This window comes from Prenolepis imparis, unplaced genomic scaffold (assembly GCF_030444845.1).
Source record: "Prenolepis imparis isolate NDT839.2.m4 unplaced genomic scaffold, iyPreImpa1.0 SCAF_8, whole genome shotgun sequence".
Lineage (NCBI taxonomy): Eukaryota > Metazoa > Arthropoda > Insecta > Hymenoptera > Formicidae > Prenolepis > Prenolepis imparis.
The window spans coordinates 690,104-714,645 of NW_028141166.1; the positions used below are offsets into that span (position 1 = coordinate 690,104).

General features: G+C 36.4%; 1 protein-coding gene and 1 pseudogene across 2 annotated transcripts in view; both read left to right on the forward strand.

Annotated features, from left to right (window-relative positions):
* LOC145939355 (multicopper oxidase 3-like) overlaps window positions 1–24,542 on the forward strand; it is a 174,480-nt gene that overhangs the window by 136,675 nt on the left and 13,263 nt on the right. The window contains exons 6-8 of one of the 2 annotated variants that reach the window (XM_083043614.1): window positions 3,168–3,375; window positions 6,698–6,882; window positions 7,095–7,191. In XM_083043614.1, coding sequence (XP_082899740.1) covers window positions 3,168–3,375; window positions 6,698–6,882; window positions 7,095–7,133 — 432 coding nt within the window. In that variant the 3' untranslated portion in view covers window positions 7,134–7,191. Of the gene's footprint in view, window positions 1–3,167; window positions 3,376–6,697; window positions 6,883–7,094; window positions 7,192–24,542 lie in introns of those variants that run through there. The other variant, XM_083043613.1, reaches the window with a different exon arrangement.
* LOC145939835 (antitrypsin-like) overlaps window positions 24,201–24,542 on the forward strand; it is a 1,814-nt pseudogene continuing 1,472 nt past the window's right edge.

Below are 24,542 nucleotides of genomic sequence, written 5' to 3' on the forward strand. Positions count from 1 at the left end.
CTGACATAGTTTTACAAGATCTTGAGAACAAAGCTTTGGAAACATTGAAATTTACTCCTTCGTTTCACATGAGGTATGTAGATGATATCGTACTCACAGCTCCTTCCACCTTCTATAACCATACACTAACAATTTTTAATTCGTTTCATCCGCGGCTCCAATTTACCATGGAGATTGAAGAAGAAGGGAAATTGAACTTTTTAGATTTAACGCTAATTTTAAACAACAACGACATTAATTTTGATTGGTTTCATAAGCCGAGCTTTTCAGGGAGATATTTAAATTTTTACTCACAACACCCTTATTGCCATAAGCGAGGGACAATAATCGGCTTGACTGATAGGGCAATTTTTTTATCTCACCCGGTATATCATCAAAAAAATCTGGAATTGTGCATCAAAATACTCTTAAACAATGATTATCCATTAAATTTTATTTTTGAAACAATAAACAGCCGACTATGCGATATTTTTAACAATAAGGTTAAAAAAGAAAACAAACTTTGTGAGCAGAACGAGGAGCGTAACTCTTTCTTTGTCATACCATATGTTCCTCATGTTTCGGAACAATTCAAAAACATTGCGAAAAAAATTAATTCTAGAATTGCTTTTACCTGCCTTAATAAGATGAATAAATTTATAAAAGTTCAAAAAGACCCTTTAAAAAACAGAAATATGAGTAACATTGTTTATAAAATTGATTGCAATAATTGCAATGCATCTTATGTAGGACAAACGGGTAGACAATTACAAACGAGGGTCAAAGAACATCAGAATCATATAAGAAGGAGTACTGCAAATCGTTCTGTTATTACAGATCACAGATTAGATTGTGACCATGACTTCAAGTGGGAAGATGTCTTAGTTTTAGACAAAGAACCGAATTTAGAAAAAAGACTCATCTCGGAGATGTTATTTATAAAAAGACAGGATAACGGCTTAAATTCACAGAAGGACACGGAATTATTACCGGACACCTATATGACATTAATTGACAAATTTTCAAAAATATGACGTATGATGAATCTGTATAAGAAAACGTTTGATTTTAATTTTTTCCAAAATAATTTACTTATGTTTATGATATAACTAGAGTTTTTACTTCATGACTTTAACGCTTATTTTCTAAGTGTCACTCTGTTTATTTATTTGTTGTTGATTTGTCTTGTCTCTCTCGAATGTTTTTTAACATCGTGTTTCTCATATGTAAGTCATCATTCTGTGGATAATCGTGACAAGGATAAGATGAACGCGTGTCCACCTCCAATCTTGTCATGCACCGTCAAGTGTGTGATAGGTTTGCCGTCTCTTTGTCAACGATACATGTATATCTGTGAGTCATTTATGTTGTTTTTTATAAAGATTTAAGTTGTCGATCGGTAATAATTTGTTCTCAATTCTTAGATGCGACCACATAGTATATTAACTATCCCGTTACAAATTGAATATCCGCGGAAGGAAATCGTGTTATATGGATGAAGAAGATAAGAATCATACCGTTTATCATCAAGATGCGATTACATTTTTTTGCGTCCTCTTACCGCGGTGATCCGTAAATTGATTTATTTTTTCGCCGGTTTTTGTAATTAATATATATTTTTTCTATATGTTTTCGTTATAACTTGCGCTGAGGATGGCCCAAAAAAAGGAGCCGAAACGTTCGTCATTTATGTATTGATAATATAAGAATAAAATTCGTTGCGTATTTTATCTACGCCTATGCTCTCATAGCCAAAATCACTTATTGATTTCACTTGTATTTATATTTTATGTCAAAATACTATAAACTTCAAGTCTCATAACTCGGAAAGTACTTAATAAAAAATAACTCAATTATAGGGTTTTGGAAAGCTCTCAAGGTAAGCTACAAGAATATACAATGAAAAATAGATGGTTCTGTTGTGCCTCTCAGGGTACAACGGGATTTGTAGGATACTTTGAGGGGTCCGTTCGTCTTAGGAGTTAGGACTCCGAGTGTCGAGGGTGGTGAAAAGAACACTTTGGTCACAAGAGAAGAGTTTATTCCAACTCACGTGTACAATTCTTTGGTATGTCGAATCGCAGCGCGTCCTCACAATAGATTAGATGTAATTACTTGTCGTCCTCGGTTCGGAATACGGCCCCGAGGAGTTAATCAGGCGCGCTTATATTACCCGAAAGTAGGTTTTGTTTTTCGGTTAATGTGTCGCATGTATGCAATCGGTTTTGCATCGTCTGCGTTTTGCGATCTCGAATGTGTCGCGATGTCTTAACGCGTGTATGCAATCGGTTGCGTTTTTGATTTCGAGGCGCGCGCTATATCTTTTGAAATGCTGATTCTGCGTTCTCTTTTGTGGGTTTTTAGGTCGTGGTTGGGTCATAGTGTTTACGGTTACAACAGTTCCATTTAAGAAATTAAAGGTAACCTTTACGTGACCTTTAAATGACTATTCAAGGTCAAATCAATGGCACCATATTATGTCCCCCTCGAAACCCTACAACTTTCATTTGAAACCTTTTTTAGTAAAATCATTGGTTTGCGAGATATAGCACTGTAAACTATAAAATGGGACACCCTGTATATATAAATTGCAAATACTCTATTCTCTAATATTATTTCATTGATTCATTAGTGTTCCTAAAACATATTTACTGACATTCAATTGTAATTTATTCCTATTCCCAGACGTAATCGAGAATGAAGTATTTGCAATTTATAAATACACGAGACAACAACGCGGAGTGTTCACTTCTACCTTCCTGACTTATGTATATGTAATTATATATATATATATATATATATATATATATATATAACATTTATATTATCTTCCAAATTCATATGAAAACCTCCAAAGAAGAATAAGAGAAAAAGAAGAATATTGAATTGTATTTGTAACAGTTTTTGTAATATCGAATGGAAAATAAACAGAAACAGGATTAGTTACATCATTAGAGAATGCATATCAGCGAATTATTGAACTATATAACGAGGCGGTTTTCAAAATATCCTCACGGACTAGTAGTAATATAATTATAATTTTTGTATATTAGATTTTGTATAAAGATATATAATGTAAATTTATGGTCTACTAAAGTTACTTCTGATGAATAGAAATCCGATTCAAATTTGACACCCTTTTTTGAATGTATAGAACTGATTTAAGTGTTTAAAACTGTTTTCTATAGGATCCTTCGTCTGGTATAAGCACAAACGTTTCACTTTCAATGTTTATGGTTGAAAAAGGAAAAAGATATAGATTTCGTATGATTAATGCATGCAGTACAGTTTGTTTGGTCGAAATAAGGCTCGAAATGCATTCCGTGCAAATAATAGCCACAGATGGTGAAAATGTAAAACCAGTAAAAGACATAGATGTGATTACTATGGCTACAGGTAATATCTATTTGATATATATATATATATATATATATATATATATATATATATATATATATACAAGGTGGTTCATGTAACAGTCGCCACGATTTTTGAGACATTTTCGCCAGTTTAAAAAAAAGTTTATACAGTGAAAATTAATCTGCTTTACGCAAACTATAACATGCAATAAAAAAATTTTTTTTTATAAACAAATCAATGTCACCTTGTACAATGTTATTTTATGTTACATTTCAATTCAAGGCGGAAGGTGGAATGCAATTTGAACATTTACTTTAATTTTTTTGTTATTACTTTTGTTTACTATTTACGTTTCTACTGAACTTCCTCGATAGCGAAGAATAACGCTGTAGTAGCTTTAAAATGATTAATTTTGAATTAAAATGTAACATAAAATAACATTGTATGCACTCATTGAATTTATTTTGCTCTACATTACTATTAAAAAACACACAATAATTCCATTTAAAAAAATCAAGTCAATTTTGCTTTTTTATAAAAAAAAGTGTTTTCGGCTTATTATTGCAATTTGTTGATGGTTACAAACTAATAAATTTTTGATTTATGATATTTTTTGTCAGGTTATTCTAAGTGCCCTAAAAATCACGGCGATCGTTACGAGAATCACCTTTATAAGATTATGTGAAATTAAAGTGTCAAATATCTCCTAAATTATTCACTTTTTGACCATCCTACCCTTACAATTTTTTATGCAAAATATTGTGATTTATATAAAAAAATATAATGGTTCCATTTAAAAAATTCAAGGTGACATTGATTTGTTTATAATATTTTTTTCAGTTTTTTTAATTGCATGTTATAGCTTGCGTAAAGCAGATTAATTTTTACTGTATAAACTTTTTTTTAAACTGGCGGAAATGTCTCAAAAAGCATGACCGTTACGTGAACCACCCTGTAATATAAAAAGTATATAACACACACACGCACACACACGCGCGCGCACACAGTGTGTGTGCATATATACAATACATACAAATATATATACAGGGTGTTTCCGGGTTAAATAGCCAAACTTAAAATATGAATTCAGAACCTCAAAACAAATAAAAATTCTATCTGGAAGTTTGCTCGCAAATGCTTCGTTGAAGAGATATTGACTTTTGAAGTTATTGAACTACAGGAATGTATAATGTCGAAATAATTTAGGTTTATCCTCTTTATTGCTTTACAGTAATCAATTTAATTTAATTATTAATTTGTTGTTATTTTGTTCAAAATAATGACCTCCAGTCCGGAGACAAGCATTACATCTATCAATAAGAGAGCGAGTGGCTGACTGACATTGTACGTTTGAAATTTCTTTGCACGCTTGTACTATTCTCCGTTTTAATGATTGATGATCATTAACAGGCACTTCATATTAGCGAGCAGCGTTAGCGTTTCCATCACAAAACCCATATTACATACACCATATCGGCATATTCACTATTCGAATACGTATGAGGCATGATTATAGTAGATTATTTCATGAAAGTATTGAACTAAAAATTATGGATAAAGTTCCGAAAACCGATTACCTCCGATTTCGATAAAATTTTGTGAAAAGCTTCCTTTTAGCTTAAAATGAATGCCAGTAAAGGAAATTTTGGCGACTCCTACAAAAAAGTTATTTTTTAACAAAACATATAATCTAACCCAAACCTATATCCCAGGGATGAATCAGAACTTTGCTTCATCTTGTAAAGTACACGCGTGAACAAATATAGACCTCGTTTGGCGCTGAAAGCAGGGGGCGATAGGGATGAACCTCGCTTTGCGTGAAAAGTTGCAAACCCATGTCGAATTTCGCAAATATAAACCTTATTTCGCGCTGAAAGCAGGGGGTGATGAGGGTGGATCTTGTTTTGCTTGGAAAGTTGCAAACCCATGTGAAACCTCGTTTTGCGTGGAAAAGTGTATGCGTGGATACAGTGGGTTCCGCCTTCCTGCGGGGGGCTCCACTACCAAAAAACTAGACACATAGGTTTTGGTTGAACCTCGCTTCGCGTGGAAGGATGATTTAATTCTTAATAACAATTTAATAAACCATAAACAAAACTTGAAACTTTTCGGTGTATATTCAGAACAGTAACTTTAACATATTTTGTCAAAGTCAAGACAATCTCTCTCTCCTATTTACCTTATTATATTTTTTACTATTTTTTGTTAAAAAGTGACTTTTTTGTAGGAGTCGCCAAAATTCTCTTTACAGGCATTCATTTTAAGCTAAAAGGAAGCTTTTCACAAAATTTTATCCAAATTGGAGGTAGTCGGTTTTCGGAACTACACCCAAAATTATTTGGTACAAATTGATGGAGCTTTGTTTACAGTGCAAAGACTGTTGTATTTACACACAAGTTTGTCAATGACGTTCGATCTTCAAAAAGAAAAATTATTTCGACATTATTCATTCTTATAGTTCTATAACTTTAAAAGTCAATATCTCTTCAATGAAGAGTTTGCGAGCAAACTTCCAAATAAAATTTTTGTTTGTTTTGATGTCCCGAATTCATATTTTAAGTTTGGCCATTTAACCCGGAAACACCCTGTATACATATACATATATGTACATGTATGCGCGTGTCGCGTGTCGACATGTGTGCGTGTGTATTACTTTTTCTACTATGTACACGAATTTGTTCCAAGAAACGACAATGAGCAGATCTCTGGAGCGTGAGAAACTTTTGTTTGAGTGTACTGAAAACATTGGTATAGTTTGGTGCGGAAGCGACTTCATAGTTATAAGTACGCTCCTTGCGACTATGAAGCGATGTTTTTTAGCGTGCCCAACTGCGAGATGCGGGCAGTCATTGGTCATCCAATTTTTGATTGCAAAACATAAAAGTGCAACGGATGTCCTTCGCCAATTAACATAAGTTTAATGCATGAGCATTCAAATAATTCGTCGTTGGCGCTAAAAATTTTTGAAAGGGAGGACAGATGTGCATGACGAGCAGCAGAGTGAGAAGCCTGTTATCGCTACTGATTTAAACCATTTAAATGCTCATGCATTTTTTCTTATAAACTTCTGCTAATTGGTAATGTATATCCGTTGCACTTTTATTTTTTACAGTAAAAAATTGGATGACTCACATTTTTTAGCGTATCCAAAGGGATACACTAGAAAAATCGCTCCATAGTTGCAAGGAGCATACTTACAACTACAAAGTCGCTTCCGCACCAAACTGTTCCAATGTTTTTATCACATCCAAACAAAAGTTTCTAACGCCCCAGAAATCTACTCATTGTCATTTCTTGGGAAAAATAATTAGGGAAACTTACTTTTGGACTAATCTTCGTATTATTTCTAATTATGTAGGTGAACGTGTTGATTTTATTTTAAATGCAAATCAAACTTTGGGTTATTACTGGATACACGTACGAGGACTTGGAGAATGTACAGAAAGAGAAATATATCAATTAGCAATTCTTGCCTATGAAGGCAGTTCTGTATCATCATTATCATTGTATCCAGGATATTTTTTCGGTACATCCACAAATGTTGTAAGTACTGTACATATAGAATTTTACAAGTTTCAAAGTTCATGAAAAAGTAAATGAGATTAAAATGTCTATTCTTTTATCTCAAAAACATTTAGAAAATTTTAATAATTTAGAATCTGAAAAAATATAAGTTATATTTTCTATTTTTTATATGATAATTGTTTGTCACATATAAAATAATGACTCGTATCTCATTGCTCTTTTGTCAACAGATTCATAGCATTGGTTATAAAGAAATAAAGATAAATTAAACAGCAGCATAAAGCTGAAAACTTAATCTTATTTTTACCGTATATTCATAACATACGCACCTTTAATTAATACTGTATTATATTAATACATGTATTTATATACAGAAATAAAAAATGTATCTAAATCCCTGAATATCTCGAAATATTTTAGAAAAAAATATTTTAAATTAAAGTTGAGAGTTGCCAACATACTCATGCGACTCAAACACCGTTCAAGGCTGTCGCCGGATGCTAGTGGTTGGTTTCCGGTTGCGCTTACGCTACTGTCTTTTTATTCTAACTCAACCTTACTTTTTCTATTGTTTTTTTCGCAAAGTCAATCTGTACGTTCGTCAAGGTACACAATTAAAGTTTTTTCTAATCTTAAACGGGATCTCACGCATTATTATTTATATCCACGCCACTCAGCAACAGTTGTTTAGTACTAATAGGTATTTAAGTATTTAGTCATCACTTTAGTTTAACTTTGGTGCCAGCATACCCTCGTCATTTTGACGTCATATTCTGGTCATTTTGTGACCAAAAATCACGTGTTAAATGACGTATTTATGACCGAAAAGTGACGGATTAATGTCACAGATAATTGACGTCATTATTGCCCGTTTCCTCCAACGTGATTCAGTTCAGCGTTCCACTGAACGGCGTTCAACTTTGATCGCAGTTTAATATTCGATCAACTTGTTTTGCTTTCCACCAACTTTACTTACATTATGATCAACTAAACGTATATCTTTGCGTGCTAACTCAAACTATATTTGTCGAATAATGTGATTGGTGCATATAGTTAGGGGGGAAATTTTGTTTAATTTGCTACAAATAGCTTTTGTGAATTTTTTTTCTTAAAACAATTTAATGGATCTTTTTGAAACTTTTATAGTATTTTCTTAAATTTTTAAAAAAGTAAAAAAAGATAATTTAAAAATTTCTTATATATTTGTAGACTTCTAATTGATAAAATAAATAAATAAGTAAAAGAAATCACGGAAAAAATTGATAAAAATTAAATTATAAAATAAGGTTAAATAAAAATATTTAAATACACACACATTTCAGATTATATTTAATAAAAAATTATTATTTTAAGCTTTAAATGATTAGTTGATTAGTTGTGATAAAAATGTGTTAAAAAATATTTGTAATTTTAACAAGTAAATATAAGTTGTAAAGTAAAAGAAATGGACAGTAATTAATAATTATTTTGTGAAGAAATGACAATATAGTATTAATGAAATGCACATAGAAATTTTCAGTATTAATGAAATGCACGTAGAAATTTTCTAATAAAAATCAAAATATGTTAAAAAATGGTTCTTAACGAAATTGCTTATTTGATCTGAGGCTGCTTGATTGTTCACATGAAAAGGTATTTTCTTTCGATTGCATTAATAAACCAATTGTCATGTTTATTCTGCTGCGAGAAGAAGAGAAAAATTAATCCAAATATAATATTAAAATCAGCATTTATAGACGGATCTAACATTGAAAATTGTCTTAAAGTCTACTATAAGAATCCAAATAAGAAGTGGTAAAAAGTACCCCCGTGCGAAATTATTTAAATTTAAAAGTATTTGTGCAATACTTCTAAACCAAAAAGAAAAGTTTTTTAACAGTTCATTACCCTCCATCCCTTCTCTTTCCTACATAGCAAAAACATGTTTCTCTTACTTTAATTTTTTAAACGTATTTATGCTTATTCTTGATATAAGTTTATAAGTAAAAATTCTTGATATAAAAAATATGTTAATAAGAAAAAATGTTATTTGTTAAAAAAACATTTTTTTAAAAATTGTTTTACTAAATTGCTTAAATTTAAAAAAATTTCTAAAATTAAAAAATTCAATTTTTACAAGGTTCTTATAGAGGTGATGTCTTGAAAAAGTTCTGGAATATTTCTTTCAAAAAATGATAATTTATGTAGGATGTTTAGATTATAAGGTCGATCGATGTATATTGACCGCCAAATTTCGTACACATATACAATAACTGTCGAATCATCTCATATTGTGTTTTCTTTTATTTTTAGTTTTGTATAGCACAGTAACATTAGAACGGTCACGAAGAATTAATCGGTCGAAGAAAGCGTTAGCGAAAAGACGAAAAGAACAAAACCGCTGAGCGCCGCGAAAATTATCTGTGAATCTTGTCCGGTTCTGAAACCAATTTATTTTATATTATTTTGTATATCTTACACTATTTTATATTCTACGAGTATATATAATAAAACATTATTACACTACATATTTTGGGGGATTCCTGCCGGGATCGGGCGTGACAGATTCGGAAACGTTGCGAGGAAAAGAAGACGACATGAATCTTCGAATTTTTGAGACTGCCTTGTGCGGTGACGGTTGCGGGATGAGAGGACGACGTTTCGAGCTTTCGAGATCATTCTTCGAACAGCGAGCGGTTGTGAGAAGACGTTTAGAAGTTTCGAAATTGTTCGACGGCCACTTTGCAGCCTAGATAGCAGATCTCGCAACAATGTAGTGTATAAAATTAATTGCATTGACTGCGGTGCCTCTTATGTCGGTCAAACAAAACGACAATTACAAACGAGAATAAAAGAACATCGATCGGATATTAACAGGGCTACATCCCCATCTGTTATTTCCAGCCATCGTTTAAAGCACACAATCACGATTTCGACTGGGACAATGTGAAAATTTTAGACGAAGAACCGTCATATTACAAGAAGATTATCTCCAAAATGGTGCATATAAGGAGTCAGTTTTCGGGCTTAAATAAACAAAGTGACACGGACTCATTATCTGATGAATATACCGCTTTCTTAAACTTTCCCTCTACTTCTTACTTCCCTCTCCCTCCTTGTTTTTCTTCCTACTCCTAACATCCTTTTATTTCCATATATGTATATCTTTAACGTCTTTCAAATTATGTGTCTTTTGTTCGCTGGTAATAACAACTTCCCAACAAACGTCTCACATGTTCTACAAATAGTAATTTTTGAAGGATTCTCAGGAAATAATTCTGTATGTATTAGAATCTTTTTTCTTATTTGGAGATAACTTTTTCACTTTTCTAACTTAATTAATTTCATTACAGTCTATTACTCAAACGATTATGGGGATGTTTTGACAATTCGTTACCGATTACTTTTACGACCGCGGGCTTAGAATATTAAAGTATTTTATTTGAATGACAACTGGTTTATAATATTTTTGCGTTTCAGTCACTTAACTTAATTATGCAGTGCGAATTATGTTTTAGTTTATTACTACCAACTAGTTTGTATTTACGTACAGGTTTTATTTATTTGCGGTACACTGAAGATGATCTAATGTAGATCGAAACGTTTGCTGATTTTAATTAAATAAATTAATTTTGAGCACCAACTTCCTGCTACGGCTCATTGCCCTTTTTATTAGATTAATTATTAATTAATAATAATTATAATTAATAATTATAAGTATATTTTAGATGTAAAAATCCACTCTTAGCCAATATATACGCGTTTCTATTAAAAAAGATTTCTTATCTTTAAAGAAATAATTGTATAATAAAATAATATTTTAATTTATAAATATTTTTCAAGATTTTATTCTTTTTATTTTCTATTTTGTACTATATAATGTACGATGTACATATTGTTGCTTAACGGAAACCGCGAGAAGGTGGTGATTTCTTCCGTCAAAAAATTTAAAATATATATTGGGAAAATGTCAACATTATTAAAAAAAAATAATAATAATAAAATAATAAAATAAAAATAAATAAAAACTAAATTAAATAAAAGAAATTAAAAAATTAATAAAATATATAAAATAAATAAAATAAACAAAATAAATAAAAAAAAATATATAAAAAATTAATAAAATAAATAAAAATAATAAAAAATCAATTATATATATATATATATAATTGGGGTAAGACAGGGGTGTCCTATGAGCCCTCTCCTATTTAATCTGGTACTGGCAGACGTGGGGAGGTGACGAGGAAGGGGGTTTGGGGGGGAGTGAAATTGGGAGAGGAAAAAGTGCATTGTCTGGCGTATGCAGATGATATGGTTCTGTTAGCGGAGAATGAGGAAAGAATGAAGCACATGTTAGGGAAACTAGAGGGATATTTGGATAAGAAGAAGCTGGAAATTAATGTTGAAAAGACTAAGGTAATGAGGTTCAGAAAGGGAGGGGGAAGGATGAAGAGTGTGAAATGGAGATGGAAGGGGAAGCTTTTGGAAGAGGTGAAGGAGTTTACCTACCTGGGATACAGATTGAAGAAGAACGGGGGGCAGGAAGCGCACGTAAGGGACAGAGTAAGGAAGGCGGGGGCGATAATAAGACAGGTACGGGGGATAGATAAAAGGAGGTTTGCGGGAGATTGGGAAAGGAGAATATGGCTGTATGAAAGGCTGGTAGGGACGGTAATGGAGTTCGGGGCAGAAATATGGGGCTGGAAGGAGAGGAAGGAAGTGGAAGCGATGCAGGAAAGGTGGGTTAAGTGGACGTTAGGAGTGGACTGGTGTACGCCAGGATACATGGTGAGGGAGGAGGTAGGGAAGGATAAATTTAGAATGGGGGCAGGAAAGAGAGCAGTAGGGTTCGAAAGGAAATTGGAAGAGGGGAGGGGTGGAAGTTTGGCAAGGAAATGTTTTGAGGAGTTGAAAGGATAGGGGAAGGAAGGGATCTATCAAAGTGGGAAGAGGAAAGGAAAACGTTTTTTGAAAACAGGGGAAAAGAAGTGAGGGAGATTGAGGAAAGGAGAAGGAGAGGAGAGGAAGTGTATGAAGGGTGAGAGCAACGGGACAGGGAATTGCAAAGGGAAAAGAGATGGGAACAGATTAGGAAGTCGAGTTACAATAAATGGTATAGAGAAATAAAGGAGGAAGGAATGCCGGCGTACCTAAGGAAAGGATGGGGTGAAAACAGAGAAGGGTGATTAGATTCAGACTGAACATTGAGATGAGAGGAGCAAGGTATTGGGAAGAAGAGGAAAAAAGGGTGTGTAGGATTTGTGGGGGAGGAGAAGAGAAATGGGAACATGTATTGGAAGAGTGTATGGGGGGGAGATAGGAAACTGGTGGGAGAGAGTGAGGGAGATTTTGGAGCAGGAAGGGGGAGGAGAAGGGTGGATGAGGGAGCTTGAGGGGAAAAGGGAAAAAGGAGGGGAGGAAAGGTAGAGGAAGGGTAGAGGAGGATGACGGAAAGGTAGAAGGATGAATGTAGAGTGGAAAGAGTGTGTGATGGAATCGGAAACCGTAGGGTAAGTTAGGGATAGTTATCTCTCTCTCTTGATAGGTTAAACAGTTAGATAAGTTAGTAATAAGATAGCGGTAAGGCGGTAAAGCGGTAGATGTAAGTTAATTTAAGTAAGCGGCGATCTCATAGTGTAAAAAGGCGGACTTATATTATAGAAATGTGAAAGGTTAAGTTTGCTATTGAGAGAATTGGAGCTGAATGGTTATAAATGTACTGTTTGTGAGGGGTTCGGGTACGCTCCTCTGAAAAGCGCCTTCAGTCCCCAAGGGGAAGAATAAATATATCTATATATATAATTAACAAAAAGTCAATTGCTTCCCAATATATTTGAAGATATAAATATGTTCCGTGTGTGTGTGTGTGTATATATATATATATATATATATATATGTATACATATATGCATACATATATATTATATATTATATATTATATATTATATACATACATGCATATAATTTTATACATATACAGGGTGTTTCCGGGTTAAATGGCCAAATTTAAAATATGAATTCAGGACCTCAAAACAAACAAAATTTTATGTGGAAGTTTGCTCGCAAACGCTTCGTTGAAGAGATATTGACTTTTGAAGTTTAGAACTATAGGAATAAATAATGTCGAAATATCTCTTTTTCTGTTTTGAAGATCGAAGGTCATTGACAACCTTGTGTGTAAACACAATCAGTGCCGTAGCTGAGGTCATTGGCGCCCAGGGCAAGATTCTGATTTTGCGCCCACAAAAACTCTTCATGGGATAGTACATATATTGAAATAAAACAATTACAGTAATTACCTATATTATTTATTTAGGAACAGTTATCTTAAATAAAATCAGTCACTATTATAAAAAATAACAATCACTATTATAAAAAATTTCATGAAAAAAGACTAAAAATTATAAAATTATTTTCCTAGATTTTTTATTAGTCATTTTATTTATTATTTGGTCATAATTAATTTTTTCAGCAATGTTGTATTCTATAGACAATATTGCTAGATTTGTTAGTCGCTCCTGTTCAATTAGTGATCGCAAATAATTTTTTATTAATTTTAATTTATTGAACGATCGTTCACAACTGGCAGAAGTTATGGATAACGTCAGCGCCAAACGGAGAGATATTCCTATATTTGGATAACTGGACGCCAACCCGTACTCTTCAAAACAGTTGAGTAGTGTTAGAAAATCTGCACTTTTTAAATCGGACAGTAAGGAATTGGCTTGATGTTTAAAGCTTTCAATCTCCAAACATAGTTCATTGGCATCTAAATCTTCTTTGTATTTTAATGCCAAATCTGCTGCTGATTTTTTAAATTCTTTAAAGCCGCGTCTATACATGTGTCGTATCACCGTATCGTATCATGATCGCGTATCGTGATCAGCTAAGTGTGGACGGGGCGCCGGGTGATCCACTTAGAGTCGGTATTTGACCGAAACATCAAAAAAATGATACGTGATACGGATACAGTCAGTGTGGACGCATTATCCCGATCTTACTTCGACTGCCTCAATCTGATAATGTATATAGGAAAGTAATGATTCCAAACATCGATGATTTATCCTTATTACAAATTGTTTTTATTTCCAAAATATAAACACAAAAGAAAACGTCTAGACTTGCCGAGAGATATATTCCATTATTTATTATTATATCTTTAGCTGCTAAATTCGTTAAATTTCTGACAACATCATTGTTATCAAAACAACCGAAAATTTATTATATTTCTATCTAAATAATGAAGAAAAATGTAACTAGCAGCAGCTAAATGTATAGAGCGAGACATTGTCTCCACAGCAGGCAATGTGATACGGACATATTAGGTGGAAAACTAAATAACAGATCCAGATACAGGATACGGATACGGGTTTAAAACTAGATCTTGGCGTATCATCATAAAGCGTATCCGTATCATGATAAGATACGATCATGATACGCGATCATGATACGATACGATGATACGACACATGTGTGGACGCGGCTTATAATGGGAGTTTCCTGAAGAGAAAGTCCTGTCAAAAAACCAAAATCAAATGCTACGCTTGATAGACTTTGGAACCTCCATTCCATTTGCTGAATCAAATGGATGTCTAAGACACGATAAAGCTGAATTTTGAAATTTTGAAACGGGGTTAATGTAGCGGCATCATCCTTGACTTTTTCGTCGAACATTGGCTTGACTTTGCATGAACCCCGATCAAGTTTAAGGAATGAGCTGCACATGGTAAAAACCTTGCATATTCATTCTGTTGCAGGATCCGAGCTTGAACACCGCGATATTTACCAGCCATATTAGCACCGTTATCGTATGACTGTCCTCTAAAATCTGATACTCTTAAGTTATCTTTGCTTAATTTATTTAGAATTTCTTCTGCAAGTCCACTTCCGGTTTTTTCACCTGTTTCTATAAAATCAATGAAACTTTCTTTAACAGTACATTTTCCATCATTAATTAGTACATAGCGCACAATTTGGGCCATTTGTTCTCTGTGATATCTGGAATACAATCAAATGAGATGCTGTAATATTTTGCTTTTAAGATTCTTGAAATAATTTCATTTCTAACAGCTGAGCCCAGTAAAGTAATCAATTCATTTTGAATAGTTGACGAGAAGTACGAAATAGATCCTTTTGTAATGGAAGATATTTGTGCAGCAATTTGTAGATTATGTTTGTTTAGGAGTTCTAAGACACTTAGGAAAATATTTGATTTACGATGTTCTATTTCTTCAACACTACCTCTGAGTGCTAGGTTATTTTTTGCACAAAACAGTACAATATCCAATATCACCTTCAGGATGTATCTCCACCTCTCTTTTTCTGTTAAAATCATACGTTGCAAATCATCATCTATCGCCTGCCCTTTTTTTAAACGCATTTCAAATTTCTTCCAAGAGACGTAACATCTATGATGTTCTACTGAGTTTTCATGTTCACCAATCCTCGGATTTAGATGTTTCCAATCACGAAAACCCTGTTCGGGTTTTGAAAAAACCGTTCCTTTCTTGACAAATAATAGACAAGGAAAACAAAAAAGGGATTTGTTGTTTTCACTATATACAGGGTGTCCGGTAATAGTCGCATCAACCGTCATGTGCAGGTAGAGCTAGTTAAACCGAGTTGAAAAGTCCTCTACCATTTTGCGATATTCTCAATAATAAGAGAGAAATAAATTAAAGAAAATCAGCCAATTCGCGCGATGGTAAGCGTGCAGCGAGAAGAGACAGCCCACTCGGGGGTCCAGAGTTAGCGCTACTCGTATGGAGTTACTGTCTTTTGTAAAGCGCTTCATCGCGCGCTTAGCAACCGTGTAACATTATACTGTTTCTTTTCGCCGCATGCTTAGTAACGACATAAAACTGGGCTGTCTCTTCTCGCCGTCGTCACGCGAATTGGCCGATCTTTATTAATTAATATCTCTCTTATTATTGAGAATATCGCAAAATGGTAGAGGACTTTTCTACTCGGTTTAACTAGCTCTACCTGCACACGACGGTTGATGCGACTATTACCGGACACCCTGTATAAGTCATTTTCGTTCAATTTTCTCATTGTTTGATAATGATTTTTGAAACCAATCGGATGAAAAAACTCGTTCATCATCAGATATTGATAATGTAAAATCAGTCTTTTCCTTGATCCGGTCCATTTTTGACTAGACGTATAAATTTATCATCTATCTTTGGCCATAATTTTGGATCGTTATAATTTATAGTTGTTGGCTTGATACAAGTAATCTCATCAAGAGTAGAAGAACCAACTACGTTTTTTTAATTCGTTATCATCATTCGGTGTGGGAACAATACCTGAAAGATTTGTCGTGGAAACAATACCTGAAAGTTTTGTCATAAATACTTCATCCACGACGAGCCGAGCGAGACTCGGACTGACGCGACGCGACTCGTCGAAGTTCGGTGCCTTGGATAATCAACTTAATAAATATAAAAAATTGATCAGAATTTAAATAGACTATAACTTAATGAAAAAAATTTTTTTTCGTTGCTTCTTTTATTATTTCAAGTCTATACGGACAGATAGGCCGAACAAATTTATTTTACCTACGAAACCCAAAAATCCGTCACGCAGGCGATCACGCGCTGTGAAACTCAATTGGTATCAAAATCAGTACAAAATCTTACAAAAAAATATTATAGGATCAAACGCACATACCATCATCTTCTTTTACAGCTGAAGTACTGGCTCCATCATGTTGATCAGTATCTTTTATAGTCATAGACTCGAGAATTGAACACTCGTCAATATCTTGAGTAACTTTTTTTATTATAGATGAGAACGTCATCCCGGGTTGTGACTCACTAACAGTAGTATTACTCGAAGTCGATATCCATTTGTTTATTCTATCGGCTAATGTCTTCTGTTTGTCTTTACGCGCTTTTCTGATCTTTCGAAATTCCGCACCGGAAGGCTTTTTTGGTGCTGGCATTCTAAATAGAATAAATTTGATTAAACTGAACAACCTATCAGTATCATTTAATTGCAAATAAATTAGTAATATAATTTAAAAATTAATTAGTACAACTTGTACTGAAATTAACTTACCTGTGGCGAGAGATAACGTTAGAATGGATAAGTACACAAAAATCACCTATTTTTTTGTATTGCAGGGGAAATCTCCAAGATACCCTGGATCCGCGGGGACGGAGCCCAGGGTTATGTGGGACTGGAGGCGCTGTAAATACGCCTCCGACTCATTAAAACCCCTGCGGTGGCCATCTTGGGCAGTGGTTGGAACCCTCCGGGAACGGACAATTGCAATACTTCCGGAGAGTCCCTGACCCGTAGGTTCACTGTCCAGCCGGATGTGGTGGACTGCGAACCCCACTCCTCTCTTTGTTTTGAGAGGAGCTCTTCCCTTGTTGCGGCGCGGAGGGACCACACTCCCACGCCGCGCCCTCTCGGGAGGGAGTTGATGTACCCTCCCGGGGGCGGGACGAGGATTCGAGTCCCCCGCTCGAACCCCCGCCTCCTCCCTCGCCCCTTCTATGTAAGGGGGAAGGCTAGCCTCCTTTATCTATCTATGGGGCCCGACCCCCCCACTGGTCACCGCCTCGGCGAGGGCCCCTTCCTCGCCCAGGCAACCATGTAGGGTCGTCCCTCTCCTCTCGGGATTCGGGGGTAAGGGCGCGTCTTCCCCGCCACCCCCGTCTCTCCCTCTCTCTCTCGGCCGTCTCCTTCTGCAACATGACTTTATTGCAGAAGGAGACGACCGCTCTCCAATTTTCCTCGCTCTCGACCATCTGTCTTACGACCGGGAGCGAGAGGTCCTCCCCAATCTTTTCTGTGAGGACACGACGCTCCTCTGCCCACACTGGACAATGTTCCAGCGTGTGCTGCGCCGTGTCCTCCAATTCCTTACAGTGATGGCAACGCGCCGTGCTCTCCTTTTCAATTTTACACAGGTACTCTCCGAAGCACCCATGCCCGGAGAGCACAGGTGCTCTGCGTAGCAGACGACACTGCAGCCGGGGGGGGAGGGCAGTCTGTATGACGCGGTCGTACGCGATGTCCCATAGTAGGGGGCCCAATACTGACCCCTGCGGGACACCGCAGTACATCTCCCTTCGGCGTTGGGTATCGCTCTTGTCGCGATACCCTAGGTCCCTGTTCCAGAAGTAGGACTTCACCACCTCCACGAGGTATTGAGGGACGTCATGATATATCAAGGCGTCCCTCACCTTGCCCCAGGGGAGGGTGTTGAAAGCGTTAGTGATATCAAGCGATACCGCCACCAACACCCCGCTTTCCTCCATAGCGGACTCCGCGAGAGAACGGACGCGAAGGGTCGCGTCCGTTGCAGATCTCCCCTCACACACAAAAATCACCTAAAAATCTAACAACCTTTTATATCACCATCAATCATCAACTTTACGTAACCAATGTGTATAGTATAGTACTTATTCTTGAAATAATTAAATACACATCGTAGTACCGGCTCTAGGGGAAGTCCCGTCGTCAGTTCAATCATTTTACACGAGAGTTTGTTATGCGCGCTTCTATTCTTCGTTTCCAAGGCGCCCCGCACCGTCGCCCCCACCTCGTGCTCGCGATTACTTAGCGCGCTTTTTCTCTGTGCGCGGTAAATTTGAATTTACGCTTTATATTATTTATTATTAAAATTTATATTCTTTACTCTATATTAAAGCTGGATTTTCATGAGCCAACCGATTATTTGAGCGACAAAAAGATCATGTGACCAAAAATAAAGATACTTATTCGTCATTTTTGTTCTTATGATCTTTTTTTGTTGCTCAAACGATCGATTTCAGCGATTCGAAAATCCAGCTTTAGAATCGCTAATTGCGCCCCCCCCCCGGGGCTGCGTCCCTGGCGCGGGCCCCTGTTGCGCTGCCTACGGTGCTGAACACAACAGTCTTTGCACTGTAATCAAAGCTCCATCCATTCGTACCAAATAATTTTCCAAAAAAATTTCAGACGTACAATGTCAGTCAGCCACTCGCTCTCTTATTGATAGGTGTAATGCTTGCCTTTGGGCTGGAGGTCATCATTTTGAACAAAATATTTAATAATTAAATTAAATTGATTATTATAAAGCAATAAAGAGGATAAACCTAAATTATTTCGACATTATTCATTCCTATAGTTCTATAACTTCAAAAGTCAATATCTCTTCAACGAAGCGTTTGCGAGCAAACTTCCAGATAAAATTTTTGTTTGTTTTGAGGTCCTGAATTCATATTTTAAGTTTGGCCATTTAACCCGGAAACCGGACCTGTATATTGTATATTAATACACACAATATTTTTATATGCTTATCCTTTATAAGCATGATGTCTTTTAGATAAAATGTAATAATAATGTTAATAGAAAGGCGTATATATTGGCTAAGAGTGGATTTTTTCATCTAAAATATACTTATAATTATTAATCATAATTATTATTAATTATAATTATTATTAATTAATTGTTTTTAATTAAAATTTTAAATTATGAGTAAATTATTTATATTATATAAATTTATAATATATATTTTCTTTTTATTAATATTATTTTATAATATTAAATATATTTCTTATATTTTATATTTTCTTTTTTTCACATATTGCATTGCATCCGACTTGCCATCGCCAATATTTCAAATTCGCTCGAAATTCCTAACTCTAATAGAGAAAAAAAGATATATATTTGTCCTCTTCTATGTTCAAAGCCGCCACCCGCTGAGCGTCTAATTATACGTGCGAGTGTTCTCATTCTTTCAGTGCGCTTTGCGCTTCCAGGCTATCCCTTCCCCTCTTCTCCACTGGCTGCAAAATGGCAGTCGCGTCTGCAAATTTTCAGCTCTGCTTCTGGCATGTCCGAGCCTGGCAATTTTACAATGATCAAATTGAAAGAGAAGCTGAGATCGCGTGGATTATCAACAGCAGGATGAAGATGGAACTCATTAAGCATCTTATGGAGGCGGATCCAACGGGTTCCTGGATGTCAGACAAGATTGAACATGGCGAGAGCGGCGGTGACGCTTGTGGTGATGCTGGAGTTAAGGTCGAAACGCAAGAGGTCACCTCGCGACGACGAGAAAGCGGACCTTACAGACGCGGAAAAGAACTTGCTGGAAGTAATAACGACGCATGCGCTGAAGCTGAGACGCCGGAGAATGCATGCATCGACGGAAACTGGAGCTTTAACACGAGGTTGAGCTGGCTCGATAGCGAGATAGCAATGCTACGCGAGCAGTGGCAACGGGATTCTCTCAGCGAGAGAGCAGAATCAATAACTAGCGTTAGAGGAGAAGTGATCCCTCGTATGCAACTGCGAATGAATCTGAATGATCTGACGACGATAAGAGATTTATTGAGCAACTTTGACAGCGTTTCCGGCGACTTTGACACGTGGGAAAAACAAGTGAGGTTTGTCAGCAGTATTGCCAACTTTGAGACGAGCAGCACGCCAAGTCATAGTGGTAGGGGTAGAGTGGAAGTAGGTGATCAAACCTATCCCCACCACTATGACTTAACGTGTTGCTGGTGGCCGCCACCTGCCCCCACTCTATCTCCACCACTACGATTTGGCGTGCTGCTAGTCTCAAAGTTGGCAACACTGCTTTGGAAGCATATCATTTGGAGGACGATCACGCCAAAATTTTGATTAATATGAAGCTGAAGAAGAAGGCGTTCAAGTGGTTTTATTCAAGGCCGGAATACGTAAGCATGTCATTTGAGTCAATCTTAGAAAAATTGAGATCGATGTTTTAGCGTCGCGAAAGCAAATTGACAATGCGTAAAAAATTTTAAAGTCGCGTCTGGAGGAGAGAGGAAACGTTCCGCGAGTATTTACACGATAAAATAATTATGGGTAATCGTGTGCCAGTTGACGTGAACAAATTACTTGAGCATCTCATAAACGGCATCCCGGATGTAGCGCTGCGCGACCAGGCGCGCATACAAGGATTCACCTCAACCGATTCACTCCTGAAAGCGTTTGAAAAGATATCGTTACAGAATTGCAATGTTACCAGCTCAATTCGGCAGGATAAGCGAGACGGCGGATCGACGAAAGATGATCGGCGGTAGAGGAAAGACAGCAGGTGTTAAGCGTTGTTTTAATTGCGGCGCGCGGGAACATCTCAGCACGAATTGCCCGACCAAAGATCTGAGGACAAAATGTTTCGAATGCGGTAAATATGGATACATATTGCGTTGAAGTGTCCGAAAAAAGCGGCAAATGGAAAAAAACTGTTGCCTCAATTTTACAGGTATTATGTAAAAAATATATGAAGGACGTATCGATAGACGGTCGAGTAATCTCTGCATTGATAGATGCAGGAAGCGATATCTCGATAATGCGGGCAAGCGAATACGCGATGTTGGGGTCACCGAAATTGCGCGCGTCTGAGACAGAATTTTGTGGAGTAGGCGGATATCGTGCGACGGCTTCTGGGGAATTTCGGACGCGGATTACGATCGATGATTATGAATATTAGATATTTATTCGAGTTGTCCCTGATAATATTTTACAGTACGGATTGCTTCTCGGTGCAGACTTTTTAAATACAGTTGAAGTTAATTTTAAAATAGATTTAATTTTGATTAGACCGATTTACGAAGAAACCGTTGATAGTGAGACACATTCGGAAATATTTACAGTCGATGTCAGAAATGAGTGCGATAGATGTATGTAACGTAAAGGACGCCGAACACAGACGCGTCATAACAAACTTAGTCAAGTATTACAAGCCGGTTAAAGTGCGAGAGAAATAAGGATGATAATAATATTAAAGGACGACGAACCGATATATCAGAAGGCGAGACGCTTGTCACAGTCGGAGAGAGTCATCATATCAACATGCAAATCGACGAGTGGGAGAAGCAAGAGGTAGTCCGACCATCTACTTCTGACTTTGCGAGTCCGGTTATTCTTGTAAAGAAGGATGGGTCCAGTAGGCTTTGCGTGAATTATCGGATGCTTAATAAAAAATAATTAAAGATCGATACCCACTTCCTTTGATCAAAGATCAATTAGATAGACTACAAGACGTGAGAGTTTTTAGCCTTGACTTAAAAAACGGCTTCTTTCACGTGCGTATTGACGATGCCAGCGTAAAATATACATCATTTGTCGTGCCTGATAGCCAATATGAATTTCTCAGAGTCCCGTTGCGCCTGTGTAACTCTCTGTCAGTTTTCCAAAGATTCATCAACAAAACTTTTAAGGATTTAGTAAAGCAAAAAATTGTTTTAATTTACATGGACGATTTGATCGTGTTGTCTAAAAACAAAAACGACGGGTTAAAAAAATCTTGAAATTGTATTAAATGTTGCTAGTCAAGCTGGATTGACGATCAATTGGAAGAAATGTAAATTTTACAGCGAAAAGTGGAATTTCTTGGATATGTAATTGAACGCGGAGCGATACGTCCGTCTGAACAAAAGATCGAAGCGGTCATGCGTTTTCCCGAACCGCAAGACAAGTGCAAGCCTTTTTGGGTTTAAGTGGTTATTTTCGCAAATTTATATCTAAATATAGTCTAATTGCGCGACTATTATCAAATCTTCTAGTAAGATCTAATGTAAAGTTTCACTTCGATATGGCCGAGAGAGACGCGTTTAGATGGCTAGGGTTAGATTAGGTTAGGTTAGATTGAAAACTATATTGAGCGAACAACCGGTGTAAAACTTGTATCGAGTAGGCACGGAAACGGAGCTGCGTACGGATGCATTCATGTTATGCAGTGATCCTTTTACAAAGAAATAGTGAGGATCAATTGTTACATCTTGTGTACTAGGCGAGCGGAAAGATTACTCCGGTGGAAGAAAAATACACGAGCTACGAATTGAAAGTTCTTGCAATAATTAAAGCGCTCAAGCGGATTTATTAGGAATTGATTTTAAAATAGTGACAGACTGCCGAGCGTTTACCCTGACGATGTCAAAAAAGGATCATTGCGTGCGAGTACCTAGGTAGACTCTGCTGTTAGAGGAATGCGATATGTGTTCGATATGTTATAGAGCACAGACTGGGTAAAAATATGATTCACATTGACGCTCTTAGCAAAAGTCCTTTACCATGTTATTTAGTAGTAAGCGAATGTGAGGAAGGGCGCGATTAAGAAAAACGCAAAAAGAAGATAACAAATTAAATCTTTGATGCGGTTGAACGTGCAGAACCGAACGATTGTGTGGTGCAAAACGGAATTTTATTCGAGGCGCGTTTGTAAAGTAAGGTTCATTTTGAAATAAAAAAAATCTTAACATATAAAAATAATTTATTATAGCCAAAAAACTTCTACAAGCTTACTTTAATTTTCCACATAATCATCAATCATTGTTTTCTACCCATTTTTGATATCGTTTCACAGCCTATTCCATTGTTTTAAAAGTCTGCCGCCAGTGTCTTGAACCAGCGCCTCGTATAAAGACGTTGGCGGCGATGTTCACGTGATTGTTCCGAAGGCTATGCGGCGGCAGATGATACGAAAGGCTCATGAACAAGGACATTTCGGAGTAGGCAAAACGGAAGCACTGCTGAGGAGAAATTATTGGATTCCTGGTTTACATACGGAGGTCGAGAGGGTTATAGAAAGTTGCGTTGCCTGCATCTTAGTGGAGCAGAAGCATGTTAAACCCGAAAGCTTCCTGAGCCCGATTAAAAAAGGCAGTATACCACTAAATACGCTTTATATAGATTATCTGGGTTCGTTGCCCTCGACCAAGAAGAACTACGTACATATTTTTGTTGTGATGGATGGATTCTCAAAATTTGCTTGGCTGTATGCGACCAGGTTAACAAGCGCAATGGATGCGATTGAGCGATTGAGGAGACAATCGTATGTATTCGGCAACCCGAGAAGGATTGTGTCCGACAGAGGGTCCGCATTCACGCCGAGGAAATTCGAAGAGTATTGTCGCTCGGAGGGCATTAGTCATCAGCTGATTACAGTAGGAATATTGCAAGCGGATGACCAAGTCGAACGAGTGAATTGCACCCTTATATTAATGTTGACATAATTATTGGCACCAAAATCGTGCATGGTATAAATATTTAGACATTGCGCAATTATATTTAAATTCGACGCTGCACAGAATGTATTGGAATGTCACATTTTCGTGTGCTGTTGGGTATAGATCCGCGTATTCGAGATAATCCTGATATTAAAAAACTTCTGCAAAACGAGTCAATTAGTTCCTTCAATGACGATCGAGAAAAATTGCGAGAGCAGGCCCAGAAGAATATCGAAACGATCCAAAGAGAAAATAAAGTTAATTATGACAAGAAGAGAAAAAAGCCGTGTATCTATCGCGAAGGAGATCCCGAACTCAAATATGCACACAAATATCTTGAACCATACGAGATAATCAAAGTTCTACGCAACCACCGCTATGTCATGCGCAAAGTTGGAGAACATGAAGGACCAACATATCAACATTCAAACATTTACGATGGCGGACTACATGAAATCTTGGATTGACGACGATGACGATGTTAAAGACACGTCAGAGAGCGAAGACGAGGAGAGAGCAAGCAAGCGGTCGGGACGATCACCCGGTCAGGCCGAATGTAGGATGTTTAAATTATAAGATCTATCAATGTATATTGACCGCTTTTCGTACACGTAGACAATAATCGTCGAATCATCTCATATTGTGTCTTCTTTTATTTTTATTTTTGTATAGCATAGTAACATGAGATTTTATAAGTACTCTGCGTTGATACCACTGCTT